At 33.2% G+C, this 21245-nt stretch overlaps 1 protein-coding gene and 1 long non-coding RNA gene across 2 annotated transcripts in view; one reads left to right on the forward strand and one right to left on the reverse strand.

The window, feature by feature from the left end:
* The first annotated feature begins 6999 nt into the window (after positions 1-6999).
* On the forward strand, positions 7000-9651 carry LOC127737843 (uncharacterized). Its single transcript, XR_007999829.1, has 2 exons — positions 7000-7224; positions 9389-9651. It is a non-coding gene; the product is annotated as an uncharacterized LOC127737843 (long non-coding RNA).
* A 630-nt stretch (positions 9652-10281) lies between these two features.
* LOC127737830 (succinate--CoA ligase [ADP-forming] subunit beta, mitochondrial-like) overlaps positions 10282-21245 on the reverse strand; it is a 37521-nt gene continuing 26557 nt past the window's right edge. The window contains exons 7-10 of the mRNA XM_052248771.1: positions 19779-20083; positions 16527-16647; positions 13724-13812; positions 10282-11849 (exon numbers count right to left, since the gene is read on the reverse strand). Coding sequence (XP_052104731.1) covers positions 11775-11849; positions 13724-13812; positions 16527-16647; positions 19779-20083 — 590 coding nt within the window. The 3' untranslated portion in view covers positions 10282-11774. The remainder of the gene's footprint in view (positions 11850-13723; positions 13813-16526; positions 16648-19778; positions 20084-21245) is intronic.

Below are 21245 nucleotides of genomic sequence, written 5' to 3' on the forward strand. Positions count from 1 at the left end.
AAAATGATATAGAACTTTCGTTATTCGGGAATTGGTATACTGTACATCGCTGAACTCACTTGTTTATAAGTATTAAGACGAAGTTAAAAGTATTCCGGCAATATCATTTAGAAGAAACTGTTTTTGAAACCTAGAAAATATTCATTTCATTATCACAAGCACAAATATCTCGAGCGTAATTTGCATGTTAATGAAACTATGTATATTTTGAAAATATACATGAATGATGATGATATGATGGATGACTGCATAACGTCCAGCGTCAAATTAATATATGCACATTCAGGACGTAATGTAATATGAATGTTAACCCTACTCCAACATGATGAGCCGGATTTTATGTTAACCTGCTAGTTCACAAGGTAACAGTCCACAGGATGACATGTAACCCTACCTGGACACATTATTCTGACACCGAGCTGACCAGTCTTTGCTCTTACTCTTAATGCCGCGTGCTTAGCGGAGAAGCAGCAAATGCTAATTTCAAAGTCTTTAGTTTGACCCGGCCTGGTTCGAGCCTACAACCTCCCGCACTCGAGGCGAACGCGCTACCACGAGATATACATGAATGTATCGACTGTATGTACGTTGACATGTACATGTCTTTTGGTTTATTGTTCGTTGGTTTCCTATCTAGTTGACGTTTGGCCTTTTATTCATATAAATGAATTATATATATATATATATATATATATATATATAAAGTGCCTAGAAAATCAACCTAACAATGTTAGAGTAGATTTGATTCTTTACTTCCTCCCCAAGCGGGGCTGGAACCTGTACTTTTCACTTCATACTTCTACGGCAACACCGCCTAGCATTGCGCAGACGCCTTATCCCCTCCTCTAACTATAGCTGATAAAAAATCAGCTTTCGTTTCGGGAGGTGTTACCTTCTCGTAGGAATTAAACAAGGACATCTAGACGCAATACACAAAGTATTTTAAGTGTACAGAAATGATCATCTACTCATCTCTTTAGTATAATTACAGGATGCTGTTCTATTTTTAGAAGCATACAATCACTGTAAATTTATATATATGTATGTCTGCCTATGTGTAGTGACAACTGTAAATTATACCTTGTCCATCGGATTTCTTATTTACTCTAACATTGTTAGGTTGATTTTCTAGGCACTTTATAAATATTCTAAAGCCTGGCATTTCTTAATCATAAGAAATCCGATGGACAAGGTATAATTTACAGTTGTCACTACACATAGGCAGACATACATATATATAAATTTACAGTGATTGTATGCTTCTAAAAATAGAACAGCATCCTGTAATTATACTAAAGAGATGAGTAGATGATCATTTCTGTACACTTAAAATACTTTGTGTATTGCGTCTAGATGTCCTTGTTTAATTCCTACGAGAAGGTAACACCTCCCGAAACGAAAGCTGATTTTTTATCAGCTATAGTTAGAGGAGGGGATAAGGCGTCTGCGCAATGCTAGGCGGTGTTGCCGTAGAAGTATGAAGTGAAAAGTACAGGTTCCAGCCCCGCTTGGGGAGGAAGTAAAGAATCAAATCTACTCTAACATTGTTAGGTTGATTTTCTAGGCACTTTATAAATATTCTAAAGCCTGGCATTTCTTAATCATAAGAAATCCGATGGACAAGGTATAATTTACAGTTGTCACTACACATAGGCAGACATACATTATGGCAGTCAGCAGGGTTTAAGAACATCAGTTGTTCGACCTGCTAGTCAAATGCGTTTTGTTAAAATATACTTTTTCACTCATTTGGTATTTTGGAAAATGTTGTTTGTGCTGTATTTAGACCCCTCTACAAAGAAATTTGTTTTGCATGCACACGTATAAAAATTGCGGTTTTTATCCAACGCAATCATAGGTTTGAACGTTGTTTTCAATTTAGACTTGTTTATATTTTTTCGTTTGGGTTTGTATTATATTTGCCTTCGGGTTTATATGATCCGTTCATCCTATTTTACTCTTTCAAAATTCAAGAGTCTATCCTAAATTGAGGTAAATTATATGGCCTTCCAAATACCGTTTCGATTCCTAACATCACTGAAGAGACATTAATTGTCGAAATCCGGATATGGTGTACAAATTTTTGCACCTCATGTTTGCGGTATTCCATCTTTTCCGCAAGTTTATTGTTTTCTGTTTGGTAATAATTAATTTAATAATAAGATCTGTTTTGTTACATCTTGTGATCCGTTTATTTGGCAATCGTCTATGGCAGTCAGCAGGGTTTAAGAACATCAGTTGTTCGACCTGCTAGTCAAATGCGTTTTGTTAAAATATACTTTTTCACTCATTTGGTCTTTTGGAAAATGTTGTTTGTGCTGTATTTAGACCCCTCTACAAAGAAATTTGTTTTGCATGCACACGTATAAAAATTGCGGTTTTTATCCAACGCTTTCATAGGTTTGAACGTTGTTTTCAATTTAGACTTGTTTATATTTTTTCGTTTGGGCTTGTATTATATTTGCCTTCGGGTTGATATGATCCGTTCATCCTATTTTGACTCTTTCAAAATTCAAGAGTCTATCCTAAATTGAGGTAAATTATATGGCCTTCCAAATACCGTTTCGATTCCTAACATCACTGAAGAGACATTAATTGTCGAAATCCGGATATGGTGTACAAATTTTTGCACCTCATGTTTGCGGTATTCCATCTTTTCCGCAAGTTTACTGTTTTCTGTTTGGTAATAATTTAATAATAAGATCTGTTTTGTTACATCTTGTGATCCGTTTATTTGGCAATCGTCTATGGCAGTCAGCAGGGTTTAGGAACATCAGTTGTTCGACCTGCTAGTCAAATGCGTTTTGTTAAAATATACTTTTTCACTCATTTGGTCTTTTGGAAAATGTTGTTTGTGCTGTATTTAGACCCCTCTACAAAGAAATTTGTTTTGCATGCACACGTATAAAAATTGCAGTTTTTATCCAACGCAATCATAGGTTTGAACGTTGTTTTCAATTTAGACTTGTTTATATATATATATATATATATATATATATATCTGTGAGGATTGGGTCCAATAGATAATTAGATAGGCTTCTGTGAAGATAAGGCCAATTATCCCTGAATTTAAATTCACAGTTCGACAGCCCCATCCACTTGCGTTTTGTACGGGATTTCACCTCTAAGCATATGTAAGAGCATGATAATCCCTTTCTTCTTGATTAAGTACGAGCGTTAGCGAGTACTTATCATGAAGAAAGGGCCGATTATCATTCTCTTACAAACTTAGAATATTGTAAAGTGCTCAAGGCTCAAATGATCTCTTGATTGGTTTCAATCAAGAATTAGTTTTATTGTCAGCGCAATGTTTATAATTGCATGACTTCCTTTTTAGGCATTTTATATATGTATTAGTCTTAGTGGTGTAAGGACTTACTTATAATTTGGGACATTTTATAAATCATCAGTGTGTTGTAGACGTTAGATGACACAACGGTACAATGAAATGGTAGAAATTGTACAAGTTTACTAATTGTGAGTATGCGTGTACATTATGTAATATTTTAGTGAGGAATTATCCTTTTGTTTCGTTACAGTTCAAAATTGAATAAATTCAAAATTAGAATTACAACTAAATTGTATTCCACAGCAAATTGTATTCCAGCTTTTTACACCAAATACTATAACCGTTATAATGGAAATGACTATTCTTATTAACTGCGGATACAATAATCTGAGTTTTGGTAACCACATTAGATAAAGATTTAGGTAACTAAATATTTAATTTTAAAAGATTTTTTTTCCCGTTTTCTTCTCTTTTGCATTGCTTTGATATTGCAAGATCAAACTTATTCTGATTTTTTTTTTCCAAAATTCAATTTTCAATCAATAATCCTGTCTACCTGATAAATGTGCTTCGGGCAGTGGTAACTCTTTTATAGAAATTCTTTGTTTTGAACTGTAAATAGGCCTAAACAATGGATAATCCCTTACTAAGAACATAATTTACATTCATTCTTCACAATTAAGGAACACCAAATTCTACACTTTTATTGGTCGAGAGCACGTTGCTATATTCTAATAGAACTGCTTATTACTTTGTTTTGTACTGTGGTCGTGTCGACCACTGACATAGCCAGGCAATAAATCTTGCAAATATTTTAGTTTTATTATTTACAATTATATAGCTACACACAACAAAAATTGGATTATCAAACCCATCAAAGAAAACATGAGCATCAAGAAGATAACCTTAACTTTGAACAGATTTAACATCGTTTGTGATCCTGCAATGGATATTTCTCACGTATATAAACGTAATTTTGGACAAGTTCTAAAGCACTAGTGATACCCTATGGCACTTACAGTTCACCAGCAGTGGCATCCATTCAGTATTCGTAATACATAATTGTGTGATAATTAAAAACAAGTTAATAACTCTTATATATATTGCTTCTGTGAATTTTTAAATTCTAAAGATGTTTGCAATAAAATAAATAAAATGCTCCGCTGGGCGCAGCTTGATACGACCGCAGAGGTCGAACCCTGAACAGTTGGGGCAAGTATGGACACAACATTCAAGCTTGGTACAGCTCTGAATTTGGATTGTGATTAAATATTTGACACAGCATAGGTTTCTGACACAGAATGAATGTGGTCTAAGAACTTAAATTTTTTTAATTTACCTATTATGGTCCAATATCCAAAATCTAAATACATACACGGTTAGATTCAGCATATCAAAGAACCCCAAGAATTCAATTTTTGTTAAAATCAAACTAAGTTTAATTTTGGACCCTTTGGACCTTAATGTAGACCAATATGAAAACGGGACCAAAAATTAAGAATCTAAATACACGGTTAGATTCAGCATATCAAAGAACCCTAATATTTCAATTTTTGATGAAATCAAACCATATCATTATTATTTGCTTTCATATATAAATAAAAAATAACCAACTTAAAATGGAAAATTTCAAAGGAAAAAAATCCCCCGCCCAATTTTTGAACCCCCTTATGATTCATCACCCCCAACCTCAATCCCAGCCTTCCCTTTGTGGTATGGTACCTTGCAGTACAATTTCAGAGAGATCCATACACTTGAACACAAGTTATTGTCTGGAAACTGTAAAAATGCTTGTTTTTTGGCCTCAAATTCCTAAACGTTTAGGGCAATTACTCCCAAACTCAAACCCAGCTTTCCCTTTGTGATATGGAACCTTTTAGTACAATTTCACAAAGATCCATACACTTACACACAAGTTATTGTCCTGAAACTAGAAAAATGCTTGTTTTTTGCCCCTTTTTGGCCCCTAATTCCTCAAATTTTGAGCAATTACCCCCAAAATCAATCCCAGCCTTCCCTTTGTGGTATGGTACCTTGCAGTACAATTCCAGAGAGATCCATACACTTGAACACAAGTTATTGTCTGGAAACTAGAAAAATACTTATTTTTGGCCTTTTTGGCCCCTTATTCATAAAATTTTGAGCAATTACTCCCAAACTCAATTCCAGCTTTCCCTTTGTGATATGGAACCTTGTAGTACAATTTCAGAAAGATCCATACACTTACACGCATGTTATTGTCCTGAAACTAGAAAAATGCTTGTTTTTTGTCCCTTTTTTGTCCCCTAATTCCTAATACTTTGTGGCAATTACCTCAAAAATCAATCCCAGCATTCCCTTTGTGATATGGAACCTTGTGGTAAAATGTCAGAGAGATCCATACACTAACACACAAGTTATTGTCTGGAAGTTACAAAAATGCTTATTTTTGGCGCCTTTTTGGCCCCTAATTCCTAAACGTTTGAGGCAATTACCCCCAAAATCAATCCTAGCCTTCCCTTTGTGGTATGGTACCTTGCAATACAATTTCAGAGAGATCCATACACTTGAACACAAGTTATTGTCTGGAAACTAGAAAAATGCTTGTTTTTTGTCCCTTTTTTGTCCCCTAATTCCTAATACTTTGTGGCAATTACCTCAAAAATCAATCCCAGCATTCCCTTTGTGATATGGAACCTTGTGGTAAAATGTCAGAGAGATCCATACACTAACACACAAGTTATTGTCTGGAAGTTACAAAAATGCTTATTTTTGGCGCCTTTTTGGCCCCTAATTCCTAAACGTTTGAGGCAATTACCCCCAAAATCAATCCTAGCCTTCCCTTTGTGGTATGGTACCTTGCAATACAATTTCAGAGAGATCCATACACTTGAACACAAGTTATTGTCTGGAAACTAGAAAAATGCGTATTTTTGGCCCCTTTTTGACCCTTATTCCTAAACGTTTGAGGCAATTACCCCCAAAATCAATCCTAGCCTTCCCTTTGTGGTATGGTACCTTGCAATACAATTTCAGAGAGATCCATACACTTGAACACAAGTTATTGTCTGGAAACTAGAAAAATGCTTATTTTTGGCCCCTTTTTCCTTAACGTTTTGGGCAATTACCCCCAAAATCAATCTCAGCATTCCCTTTGTGATATGGAACCTTGTGGTACAATGCCAGAGAGATCCATACACTAACACACAAGTTATTGTCTGGAAACTAGAAAATGCTTATTTTTGGCCCCTTTTTGGCCCCTAATTCCTTAACTGTTGGTACCATAACCCCCAAAATCAATCCCAGCCTTCCTTTTGTGGTATTGAATCTTATGGTAAAATTTCATAGAGATCAATTCACTTAAACTAAAGTTAGAGTGCGAAAACCAATGTGTCTTCGGACGACGACGACGACGCCGGACGACGACGCCAACGTCATACCAATATACGACCGCAAATTTTTTTGCGGTCGTATAAAAAATTAGATCCACTAGTTTAACCTTTTCAGCGACAAATGAATGCAACAACTCATACATGCTCGACAACTCGTTTTACAAATAAAAAATAACATGATTGCAACCTAGTCGGTACTAATGCGAAATTTGCCAAATTGCTTACTATTATTAGTAAATGTTCTTTTGAATTGTCACTTTTTTTATATATACAGATGAAATAAAAACTAAACTTACAGAAATTCTATCGTTATAATTAAGATTGTCAGTAATAGAAGGTAGGGAAAATTAAGAAAGATAAAAAAAAAAAAAATTTGGTTCTACAAGAACCCAATAATTTTTGTCGTTTGGTTTGTTTGTAGCCAGATTATATAAAAGATTTGATTTCTTTTACATTTAAGAAACTTTATAGCAACAAAAAATCCACAGTGAAAACATTGTTACCTCATGTCCAGACCAGACCCTTGTCAAAGATATGCTTGCAAGATACAAGATTGTCTCCAAGGTAATATTATAAAGTTAAAGAAGAAAGAACATTGTATATTGTTAGGTGCATCTCTCGGATTGAAAAGGGGGCACCAACAAGTCAGCGTTAGAAGTGGTACTTGTAAAAAGTCTATGCATTCACCATTTTTGTAGTTCCACAAGGGAGGCACTCAGTGGCGGATCCAGAACTTTTCATAAGGGGGGGGGGGGCGCTGACTGACCTAAGGGGGCCCGCTCCAGTCATGCTTCAGTGATTCCCTATATAATCAACCAAATTTTTGCCACAAAAGGGGGGCCCGGGCCCCCCAGGTCCCCCCCCCCCCCCTGGATCCGCCTATGGCACTCCTAAATCCGGATCTGACGCTCCCATTTCAGATATACGATATATATTTTGTTATTCAGCATCTTAATATATTAATGGTTTCTGTAGGGTTTATTCTACGATATTGATTTTGAAGTTTTTGTCGTCTGAAGTGTCGAATTAATTGCATTTTTTTTCGTCGTATTCCTTTGATTGAAGTACAGGGTCAAGGGGTGTAGAAGGTTCAATTGTTAAAATGTTGCAGATTAATATTTTTATTGAATATTGAGATTTGTGTTAGTTTGTGTTTTTGTCATCTGGTTATTTAAATTTATTAATGGTTTTTTTTTATCTGGACTAAATTTTATCGTATTTCGTTGTCTCTAGCTTTTTTTGTATACGGCTGATTGAATTTGAAATGGGGTAAGGTATGTCTCACAAAACTGGTTTAACGTTTTTTTTTGTTTTTTGTTTTATTGACTGTCCCCAAAATTAGGAACCTTCAGTGGTTATTATTTCAATACATTATAGTGATTTCAACAAAGCAAAACGTTTATTTGTCTTACAACGTTTGACAACATTAACATTTTGGAGATAATGGCAGATTATCCGACTGAGACTTCATTTGCATTCATTCATAACGTGTCTAGAGAGTTTAGGGTATCGTTGTGGCGTGCTCCAACTATCAGCCTACTCGAGTGCAGGAGCTCGTGGGTTCTACTTCTGTCGGGTCAGACATTAAACACATTATTCCGACTCCTAGTCGACTGATGTCTTATGCCTAAAGCAGCAGGACATATAAACGTTTAGAAGTCCTTGGTTAAATCCAACTGTTTAACCTAAGACCCACAACACTCGTGGTGAGCAAGCTACCAATAGACCAAGATTTTAAATAGGATCCCATACTAGAAACTACATAGTCGGAATTTCGATTGGATTGCGGCATATCTTCTCTACTTACGGTTTTGGGTTGAAAAACACGGTCTTAATTCTCATCCGTCCCAGTTTTGTAGAAGTAACTTTGGGATCATATGTATAATAAAGTAAACACGGTTGACAATTCAAATAAATATTTTCAGGAGTGAAAATGTCTTCAGCAGGATACAAGTCTTTAATCCTAGACCACTTAAATAACTAAAGGACAATTAATTTTGACATAATTACATGTAATTTTAGGTCCTTGAACTGCTGTCCTCTTTTTTCAAAATTGAGTTTCAAAAGGCGTTTCCCAACATTTTTGTGTCGAACACGGTTTCAGAACATGTTGCAACACTCTTTTGAATCAGTGATTTTTTGGTTTAAATAGCCAACGACAAGCTTAGTAATGTGCACCTGTTACAATTTTGTGTTGGGACTAAAACAGTTCCAAATATGTTTCTATGTTGTTGTTTTTTTTTCCCAAGCAGTATTATTAGGTGAATGTCTTTTGATATAGGCATAGATGCAATGCGAGCACTTTTTGGCATTTTGAGTTATTCATTAAAAGTTTTAAAAGGACAATGAACCCACACTTCTGTTAAACAATCACAAGTTTTGCAGTTAGAGAAAAATTCCTCTGCTTTTTCCCCTTACAAATTCATGACTACCGTGAATTAATCCTTTTTTTTGTGTAAGAAATTATTGCATAACATTTGATAAGTTTAACTCCAATAAATAGTAAAATGGTCTGCATTGGGACAAAAAGCACACAAAAAACCTGTATAAACTGAGACAGGCATAAATTGGAATCCTGTCTAAACTGTTTGCATGTATCAGAACAAACTCTGCAAAAGGTTTCAGAGTTTAAATATTTGGTAAAATTGTAACAGCTATATTGTGATTGCAGTCAATTTGAATGTCTTATATGTGGTAATTTAATGAACCTTCTTTACTTTTTTTGTAGCTAATAATTACAAAATGGAATCATGCAAAGATGTTATAGAACAATTGGTACAATGTTGTAGAAAACTAAAAGATCCTGCATCTTCACCTCCTTGTTCTGGATATTTAAAACACTTGCATAAAAAGCCTACTTGATGCCAGTGTGGAATCATAGTGTTTAAAATATCTCAATCTTATACTAGTGGTCATGTTAACTGTTGAGTATGTGAATTATACAAACAAATATTTACAAATTTAATTTATTCAATAAACTTTTTACAGACATTTAATGGTTCTATATGTATGCCACCTTGTTCATTGATTAATATCCAATCATAAATTATATCACCAACAAAACTGTGAAACTTGCCTATATATGTTTATCTTTTTATATGCTTTAGGATGTCAGTTGTGATAAAGACCCTGAGTCTTGTTTGCTCATAAAGGAGAGGATAAGTTTTGATACCAAATTGCCCTTAACTTCAAATATGTCTCCAAAATTTCTCAGATTTGCAGAATTAACTTGAATTTACGAGCTTCAATAGAACAGTTCATTTCTGATAAATTTTTTCCCCTTTTTATTGGCAATCCAGTCATAAAAAGCCAGTACAATCAGAATTGGGAAACTACTAAAAGACAGAGGATTTCAACCAAACTACTGTGAAATATATATCTTGCCTAAAAGATATATATACAGTAATTGTATTCCATGGTTATTTACTCACTGGCAGAAAATACTCATGGGCAACATTTGTGCTACATAATAATTTAGCATTAAATGTTCTTAAAATATTAATCACTTTATAAAGAAAACTAGCAGCCGTAATTCAAATTGTGTTATGAAGCAGAAGCTGGTATTTTACATCTTTCCACAGACCATTATTCAGGCATTTAAAAAAGTGACAACTATAATGATACAATTCATTTTTTAATTTCTGATAATTTCACAGGACTAGATAATCCTCAAAATATATATATATCTTCTCCTTTGTATGTGCAAACTTTAACACTAGGATTTACCAATAGGTTTGTATGAAAGATAACACCTGTCCTAAGTCCAGTTTACTACTGAAATAAACTGAACATATTTTTGGCTATTTATTACATTTAGAAGTTTTTTCAAATGAGACTATACAGTAAAACCTGTACAAAAAATAATAACTAATACTTCAAAGTAATTGCTGTAAAATTATAAATAGATAGACTGCAGTAAGTAAAGTATAAAATTTTAATAATGTTGATAAAGTTTTACATATAAAGAAAACAATAGGCAAAAGCAGTATCTTTGAGAAAATCTTATTATGCTTCAATTAAATTATACTTGAAACAAACCAAAACTATTAGGAATAATTATTATCCCTGTCATATTTATACTTCATCAACCACTTGGCTTGTCAGTGAAATAAGAAAACCCATGTATCCAGCATGGGCAATTCAGAATGAGAATTAACTTAGTGAACGTTACATATGGACAATGGAGCAATACGTTAACCGTTAACCGTATAAAATTGAATTGAGTTCCACAAGCTGTGCATCAACATGAAGCTTACAAATAGTTTATGTTTTTTTTCTTATATGAGCTGTTACAAGGACAGATTATTTATAATTTGACAAAGGTGGATGTATACGTCTTTGTAATAAGTATTTTTATTTAGAGATGTAAAAAAGTGCATTATCTAGATGCTTTAAGTGATAGTATTAATTCTGTTTTTCTTATTAACCAAAAACAGATGAAAATCCAACTAAAGATACCTGTTCACAAATCAATCTCTGTTCCAAACAATGCTCATAAAATTAAATATATATGAGTTTGATTTATTAGGATTTCATTAATTTTATAAATTATTTTTAAATTCAAATTTATTCTTTGATATTTAATTTTATTAGGATATTTCATTCATGTCATAATATTTTACTTGTTTATTCAAATTCAGAAGCCAAATTATTAATAATGTGATATATTTATACAGAGAAACTAATGACACTCTATTTATAGAAATTAGATATCATTTTAGTTAGAAACATACAAAAATATTGTAATCTTTATGATGACATACAGAAGTGGCAAGTAAATTAATACACTTAGTTCAAAATTATCATAAGACCATAAATAAGATGTTAATCAACAGGTGGGAAGCATGCTTCATCAAACAAATAAATAAATAATAGAGGTATTCAATAGATAAAATACATCAGAAGCCAATGATATATTTTTTCTCTGGCTAATTCATTCATCTTCTGAAACATCATGTATCTGTTGTGTGTTTAAATGATAATTTTAAAATGAAACCAGCTGTGAGTATGTTTGACAGGCAATGCAAAAAATTGTATTCCATAACCATCAGAGACTGAACATGGGGGTGTCATTTTTTTTATATAAATATTTAAAACCTAATAACAAAAACAATCTATAATGGCAGTTCAAATTTCACATTCACATCTACTTCTTTAGCAAGTCCTACAATTGTAGACAATTTCACAGCCTGAAAACAGAAACAAATATTAGATTATTATAAACATTTGTTTTTACAAGCCAATACTATATCCAAAGATATTTTGCCATTTAATTGTTTGAACATGGATGTTGAAATGGGTTAAATAATTAAAGATAATTGCTTACATCCACTTCATTTGAACTCTGGTGGATAGTAACTGTTGTCTCATTGGCAATCATACCAAATCTCCTTATTTTTATATATGTGTACTAGGTTTCAAGCTGATGAGAACACAACATCACAGTAAGCTACCTTAACCAAAACTTTAACCAGATTCAGAACGGACGGACTGAAGCACATACCATCATGGGAGGGGTATAAAAAAGAGTCATCACTGACCATATTGATAGTGGATTTTTTTATGATCCAAGTCCTGTAACTCTGGAATGACAAAAGTGAAATTTGTCAAAACAAATACAGACCCTCAGACCACCCTTCTTTATAATTTGAAGTTACCTCTATAGACATATATATACTCAAGTCAGTTCATAAAATCTTGACTCTTGTAGACAGACAATTGCATAACATTATACCTCAGTTGTTCACAGGCATATAAAAAAAATGCATAATTGGGCTTACACTATATATAGCTACATCTCCTTATATCCATATTAACCTAAAGAACAACTGAACTACAACAAGCAAAGGGGTATATTAAATCTGTTAAAATGTTGAAATTCAAATCAAAGATGACAACAACTTACATCTAACAATTACACAATGACACAACCACAACATTTTTGACTTGATTTAAAAAATAAATTGCTTTGCTGAGCGCAGCTGTATACGACCCCAGATGTCCAACCCTGAAAATTTGGGGCCAAAATGGACACAATATTCATGCTTGATACAGGTCTGAATTTGCATTGTAATTAAATTTTTGACACATAATAGGTTTCTGACACAGAATAACTGTAGTCAAAGAACTTCAAATTGGTTATATGATTTGAATTTATATTCAATTTTTTGCTTTTGTGCAATACACTATGCGAATTGACCCCCCCCCCCCCCCCCCCCCAAAAAAAAAAAAAAATTTTACCCCATTTTTTGGCGTTTGTGCATTACACTATGCTGTTGAATATTAACCCCCCCAAAAAAAATATTTGAAGAAATTTTCTTTTAATTTCTGAAATCTGAAATGAGAAAAATTGTCCACCTCCAATTTTTTTTCACCTCCTCCCTTTCCCTTATTCCAAAAAATAATTCTTTCCCTCAAGTTATGGTCAGTATCTCAGACAATCATTTCTTAATACATAATTTACAAGAAGTGTAAGGGAGGTAATCAAACATTGTTATTTAAATTGATTTGGATTTTGATTTGGATTACCTCCCTTACACTGCTTTTAAATTGTCTCAATTGTCCTTTAAACAGAAAAACCCTTGTTTTTCCCCTTTTTTTGCCCCTAATTCCTAAATGGTTTGAGCCATAACCCCCCAAAGTCAATCCTAACCATCCCTTTGTAGTATGGAAACTTGTGGTATAATTTCAGAGAGATTCATACACTTTAACACAAGTTATAGTCTGGAAACTACAAAAATGCTTATTTGGGCCCCTAATTCCTAAACAGTTGGGACCATAACCCCCAAAATCAATCCCAACCTTCCCTTAGTGGTTATAAACCTTGAATTTAAATTTTATTGATTTCTATTTACTTATACTAAAGTTATTATCCGGAAACCATCTGTCTTCGACCAAAAATTTTTTAAGGACAATATAAAGTAAAATCTGTTTAAATTGAAAAAATCAATTCTGTTCATTGTTCTGTTTTATCACTGTCAAGTTAACATCCAGCATAAGAACATGTGTGCTTTTAAAACAAAGGGTAAAGTCTGCTAGTGTTTCATAATAATACAATATTTACCATTTTGGCTGCTTCATCTAAATTATCACAAGCAATTATTTTCAGATCACTGGCACCCATTAATGCTTTTGCATCTTCCACTTTTGTTCCTGTAAAAAATGATGAAAGTACATGTAGTGGATAACTGGCACTTAAAAATGTCTTTGTATCTACTGCATCCATAGATCTCAATAATGCTATTGCATCTTTCTTATATGCTCATGTAAAATATGACGAAAATAAATAACTCCATAAACAAATACACTCTTACCTTCTAAAATGATGATATATATTTCTCAGTTTTCATCTAAATATTTATCTGTCTGAATGACGGTAATTTAGAGTTATACAAGAATTCTAAAAATCTGAAAATTCCTTCCTTTTTTTTTAAAGTTGGCTTATCATATAAGTTTATTAATCAAATACAATGTACTTTTAAACCATAAAATCTGTTTATTAATTGATAAAAGGGCTTGGTCTAACTTTCAGTACCTGCAATTACTCATAAGATTGGTATTTTGAAAGTTTGTGTCTTTTTGTAATACGAAAAGGACTGATTAATTGATTGATTGGTGTTTAACACCACTTTCAGCACTATTGTGCTATTTTGTGGCGGTCAGTTCATATTGGTGGAGGAAGCCAGAGTGCCTGGAAAGAACAATAGACCTAGGAAAAATAACAATCCTAGTCGAGCTCACCTGCCACATATACAGGATTCGAACTCACAACCCCAGTATTGACAGGATAGTGATACAGTAGTTCGACTACTTCGACCAATTGGCCATCGAGGCCCATGATTAAAAGGAAATATTGGGTACTAGAAAATACCCGTGAAATATACTTTGGTTCATAATTTGAAGATATATAGGTTTGGTGTAAGGCGATATTAAGTTCTTAAATCTTTTTGAAATGTGTCACAGACAAATTCCACCACTCAATATGACACCGTAAAGAATAGTCTTCCCGACAGAAACTATTGGCGTTTGTGATCTAATCATAGGATATCTCATTGTTATACCCTATATGCATTGCACTGATCAAAATAATATGTGTTTATAAATACCTTTAATTGGTGACATATAGAGTGAAAACAAAAAATTTGCTGACCTTGATTTGTTAAAAAAAAATAAACCTAAGTAATCCCTCCACCCTTTTCATGTTGAATTGCTGCGGTTTCCCATGAAGGAAAAGCTGTTGACGTGTAAAAATTTGTTGTTAAATTGCGTCAATGGAATGTGTATCACAAAGTGTTTCAGTGTAAGGTAAATCTGCATCTGATTTCAGGTGTGCTCGTGCTCAGAACCACCCCCATATATGAGTGGGCTGAAAATTTTATGCATTAATATATGAATGGGGTTGGGTCACATTCCAGCCGCACTTCGATACCCATTTTTACCCGAAAACTGAAGTAATCCCCCACCCTTTTCATGTTGAATTGATGCGGTTCCCCGGAAGGAAAAGCTCTAGACGTGTAAAAATCTGTTGTTAAATTGCTGAGAGCGTCAAAGGAGGGTGTATCACAAAGTGTTTTAGTGTAAGGTCAATATTTACCGTATCTGCTACGAAATAAAATTTAATTTTGCTGGGCAGACGTGCAATGACGGCACGTAAATTTCAGAGCCGAACATCGTGAAGGACGGTCGGTCCGAACAGGCTTTTTTCCAATTTTTACCACCAAATACGGTCATTACTCCTTTGTGGTATAAAACAATATTCATGGATTTTATGTGAAAGAAGAAAACGCTACACCCAATTTCAACTCTATTCATTTAGTAATATAGATACATCAATGAGACAGCAAACTAACAACAAAAAAAAACCAAAAAATATCCACAGGTCAACATACAGTTATCTGTATTGTGCTAAGTATTGTTCTGGAGAGTTAAGCCCTTTCCAACTGATTTTTAGTTTATCTTATTTTGAGTTGTAATACCATTGTCCCATGTTATGGGAGGGTTGAGCAATCACAGACATGTTTGACACTACCAAATTCTGTATGTGCTTGTCTCAAGCCAGAAACCCGAAATCCACTTCTTGTTGATAGTTGATGTCTGCCTTGATTATTTATATGCTAATTATTGTTCTAGTATAAAGCTGGCCTTGATTTTCTTGTTTGAACTGTTTCATAGTTGGTCATCCTCGGGCCTTATATAGCTTACTATACGGTATGGGTTTTGCTCATAAATGAAAGCATTTGCTGACCTGTAATATGTGATCATTTACTCTTTAATGGACATTTGTGTCATTGGTAATCATACCAAATCTCATAATTTTTATATTTTTTTCCTTCTATACTGGGGACTTGATACACAAAATATATTTATACCTTTCAAATAAAGATCAGCTTGTAAGTTATATCTACAAAAATTTTCTTTTTGTTGAAATCCGATTCATTTCTGAGTCGTACTTTAGGAAAAGCAAAACCAGAAAATATATGATTGTAATAATTTCCACTGAAACTGGATGATACCCTTAAGACAACAACTTTGAGATGACAGAATAGCAATCGGACAATTGGCTTATATAAATATTCATCATTTAAATGTTATTCTTTTGATGTTTTATCTTTTTATGGTTAAATGAAGAAATTATTATAAATCATTGACGATATATGCCTTTTAAACATCCCAACTTCAACTACCCACTGGTAAAATTTGGGTGTCTTTCTAAAAAGTTTCAAATTTTTGGGGCTCAGTCAGGAGAATCAAGTTCTATTGGTTGAGTTGAATATAAAATAAACATTTTTTTTTAAATTTTGTAAAAATAAAGCACTATTAAAATGCAAGTGAGAAAGGTAACATTACCTAATCCCTAGAAATATTACCTTGTAACCTAACTACGATGGGTATTTTAAGATGTAATTCTGATGCAGCTGCTACAATCCCTTGGGCAATCACATCACATCGCATTATTCCACCAAATATGTTCACCAATATAGCGTGTACCTGTAATAGAGCATATAATTATAGTGACAATTTAGGAATTTACTTTTGAGTGAAATACAAACAGAAAACAACAGACATCTCAGTGCAGGCAGTGTTGCCACAATGTCACAGAAGTAAGGGTTTGAATCCCGCTAATGGAAGAAGGCAAACTTGCAGATCTAACATTTTTAAGCAAAATTATAGACGAATTATATATATATATTCATTATCAAAAATTAGTTAAAACACCTATATACATGTATATATATATCCAAAGGCATATAAAGTGCAATACGTATGTCCGCCAGAGAAAGCTAGTCTATGTTAAAATTAAACATTTTGATTGATGTTCTAGATACATAACAGTCACTTTCATACAGAAACAAAAAGCCCTTAAGATCCTAAATCACTCATCTTACTGTGTCCTAAAAATGTGCCATTTGATATTTACTTTTACCTTTATTGCAATCATGTATGTATCATGCTTTCTGTAAATCTTATGTTTTCTTTCTATCTATTATAGTTAAGAGGGTAATATACAAAAACGCAAAATAAATTATGTCCCGTTGACTCTTTTGTAGATCTTAAATTACTGATCATTTTCACTATTCTCTCTATATATCTTATTATCAAGATAATAGCCAAAATAAACAAGAGGCTCTCAAGAGCCTGAATCGCTCACCTATAATTTTTTGCTTAAATCTTTCATCAATTATTTTTGCTTTTCAATATATATTACTGAGTGGCTTAAAAATGCCATTTAAATGTTCTTTGTATCTGTCATATTTTCTTCAAAAGCAAAACAATGCATTTTACCCCTATGTTCAATTTTAGCCATAGTGGCTATGTCTCTTGACGTACAAGGAAATAAAATACAAAATTTATACTAGATACTCTGAAACTCATTCAGCCCAAGTTTGGCTGAGTATCAAAGAAGAAGATTTTTTAAAGTAAGCAAACTAGATGAACAAATTGTGAAAAATAGTTTTTAAAGGACTATAACTCCTTAAGGGGTCAATTGACAATTTTGGTCATTGGAACTTATTTGTAGATCTTACTTTGCTGAACATTTTTGCTGTTTACAGTTTCTCTTTATCTATAATAATTTTCAAGATAATAAGTGAAAACTGCAAAATTTCCTTAAAACCATCAATTCAGGGGCAATAACCTAAAAATCAGATACCCTATTAGGCTGATAATTTCAGGGCAGGTAGACCTTGACCTAATGAATACTTTAATTTCTCGTCTGATTTGCTCTAAATGCTTTAGTCAAAAACGGCATTTTACCCTATGTTCTATTTTTAGCCATGGCGGCCATGTTTTCTGAGGAAACATAAAATAAAACACAAACTTTATTTTAGATAACCCAAGAATCATTCAGCTTAATTTTGGTTTAATTTGGTTCTGTAGTTTCAGAGGAGATTTTTTTTAAAGTTAGAAAACATGATAAACCAATTGTGTAAAATTGTCATTAAAGGGCAATAACTCCTTAAGGGGTCAATTGAAAATTTTGGTCATATAAACTGATTTGTAGATCTTACTTTGCTGAATATTTTTGCTGTTTACAGTTTATCTCTATCTATAATAATATTCAAGATAATAAGGGAAAACTGCAAAATTTCCTTAAAATTACCAATTTAGTGGCAGCAACCCAACAATGGGTTGTTAGATTCATCTGAAAATTTCAGGACTGATAGAACTTGACCTAATGAACATTTTTAATGTAAGATTTGCTCTAAATGCTTTAGTTTTTGAGATATAAGCCAAAAACTGCATTTTACCCCTATGTTCTATTTTTAGCCATGGCGGCCATGTTTTTTGACGAAACAGAAAATAAAACACAAACTTTATTCTAGATACCTTAAGGATCATTCAGCTCAAGTTGGTTGGAATTGGTTCAGTAGTTTCAGAAGAGAAGATGTTTGAAATAGTTTACACCGGACAGACGACGATGGACGCCAAGTGATGGCAAAAGCTCACATTTCCTTTGGAAAGGTGAACAAAAAATTACATAAAAAATAGTCTTTTAAGGGTAAATACTCATAGTAAAAGTCATCTGATATTTTTTGGGGAAATTGGAACGTAAGTATTTATACTAGAATCATGTGAAAAACAGTGTAGCCGAGACCATTGATTGGCGCGCTAAAATATCCCATTGACTGGGTCAGATTAGGTGAACGTTCGTCTGTAACGCCCACAACTCACGATGTATTTATTATAAACATTTAAACTGTGGGGTTGCCAAAGGGTCTCAGTATATATACGAACTACAGTGCACAGTATATTATATACATATTTTATTTGCGATAATAAAATGTACGAAGTCGTCCATTACTATGTAAATTGGGTCGATTAAAAAAAAAGCTGAATATGTTTCTGTTGCCAAGGGTTTTTCACAAGTATAGTAGTTAGCAGAAAAGATCACCAAACTATACATTTTACCTTATTAAAAACGTAAATGCAAATTTCACAAGGCTTGATCCAAATAGCCTTTTTACTGTCTAATAACTTGCAAGTACGAAAAAGACAGGAAAGAAGTATATTTTGTCTATATGTTTTGTGTTTGCACACTTTTTAAAGTTGATCATGCATTCGTTCTAAAATAAAATTTTGACCAGATAAAAGTTTAAAGATGACATAATTGGACAACCGCAATTGTTTTAATCGCTTTGACGTCCGAAAAAAAGATAATAATCAACACATCTATTGTAACTTTTAAAGCCAGTTAAATCCTTTTTTGCTGAAAGAACGTCCGATATCATAAAAATTCATTATCAAAACATAACAAAAACACAAGTAAAGAACGTTTAAGTATTCAACATAAATCAAAACACAAAGGTTATTCCTGATTAGTTTTTCGAATTATTTTATTTAGGCGTTGAGACCCTTTGGTGACCCCACAGTTTAAATGTCTATAATGAATACGTCGTGAGTTGTGGGCGTTACAGACGAACGTTCACCTAATCTGACCCAGTCAATGGGATATTTTAGCGCGCCAATCAATGGTCTCGGCTACACTGTTTTGCACATGATTCTATATAGTTATGTCTAGTTGATAGTAATTTGGCAATTACACCAAAATCTCCTGTACTTTTAAGACACATTACTGTGTATGTGTCCATCACAAAAAACCTTATTGATTTTATACTTACTTTTGGATCTGATGTAATTAACCTAAAAGCTTCCATTACTTGATTTGAGGTGGCACCACCACCAACATCTAAAAAGTTGGCTGGACTACCACCATGTAATTTGATAATGTCCATTGTAGCCATAGCTAAACCTGCACCATTGACAAGACATCCAATATTTCCATCTAAACCTATGTAATTTAAATTGTGTCCAGCTGCTATGTGCTCTCTCTTATCCTCCTGCGACCAATCTTGTAAAGTAAAAATGTCTTTTTGTCTGTATTCTGCATTGCTGTCAAAATTGATCTTACAGTCCATACAGTAAACTGAAATTAACAAAAGCATCAATTAGAACATAAAAATATGAAATACATATATATATCTTTTTTTATTTTGATTGTGTTTTAAGGTTGCTGCCTCATTGATGTTTAACCTATTATATAACATGACTTAACTTTCTTTTCATTCTCTGATGTCTGGCAACCTCTGTTGATTACTCCCCCCTCCCATCACCCACCAGTGTTTGCAGGGAAAACTCTCATATTTGGCTAACTTAAGTAGACAGGAAATAGTAAAATTAAACATATTAAACTTTTGCCATTTCTTTGGACACAACTTTCAATAGTGTCTAAATGATTATAGCTCATACAGTTGAAGTTACTCTAATTGCTTGACACCATTGAATAGATTACATGACCTTTGTTATATTTTCTTGTAGGCAGACTTCACTGTCTAGTTTTAATTTTTCTGTTAAGTAGAGTTAGACCTTGGAAAGTTCATCGAAGATTAGACCTAAATTACAAATTTATCTATGTTCAGTCCCATTATAGTATATGGTATCCATTACTTGATTCACAGCCTTCCATTGTATGTTTAACTTTTTTTTCACTTGAACAGCATATAGATGATATAGATTAAAAGGAAGTAAATAAAGATGACATGAAGATAATAGCTAAAATTAAATTTAATTTCTGCTGCCCTGTTAATAAGAAAAGAAAATTGAAATAGTGAGAAATTTGTTGGAAACTCTTTGTGATGAGCAAAATTAAGCAAGGAGTGTTCTTCATTCATACTATTTCAAAAATTCTGGAACCAAAGAGGACCCTTAAAAAATTCTATTTTTCAATCAAAAAAGCTGCGGCACCATATGTGTTTTGTGGATTTATTCACACCCGAAGGTGTTGAAAAGCCATAAGTTCAGTTTTTTCAAAAAAAATTTTATAGGGAAAATGCAGAACCCAAAAAGGCTACCATTGTCGCCTATGCAAATAATTTCTTCATTTTAACCTTAAGGGCATAAGGTATAGCAGTAAGGGGAGATAACATCAGTTCCCTGAACTAAACACATTTGTTTGCCATGTTGCAACTTATAGGCAGCATCTGAAATTGGCAGAAAAATAAATAAGAGTCATCAAATCTGATTGGATAATTTTGAATGCAGTTGCAAGGGAAGGGGACATGCGGTTTATGAAAGCAGGTGCATTCTAT

This window comes from Mytilus californianus, unplaced genomic scaffold (assembly GCF_021869535.1).
Source record: "Mytilus californianus isolate M0D057914Y unplaced genomic scaffold, xbMytCali1.0.p SCAF_4, whole genome shotgun sequence".
Lineage (NCBI taxonomy): Eukaryota > Metazoa > Mollusca > Bivalvia > Mytilida > Mytilidae > Mytilus > Mytilus californianus.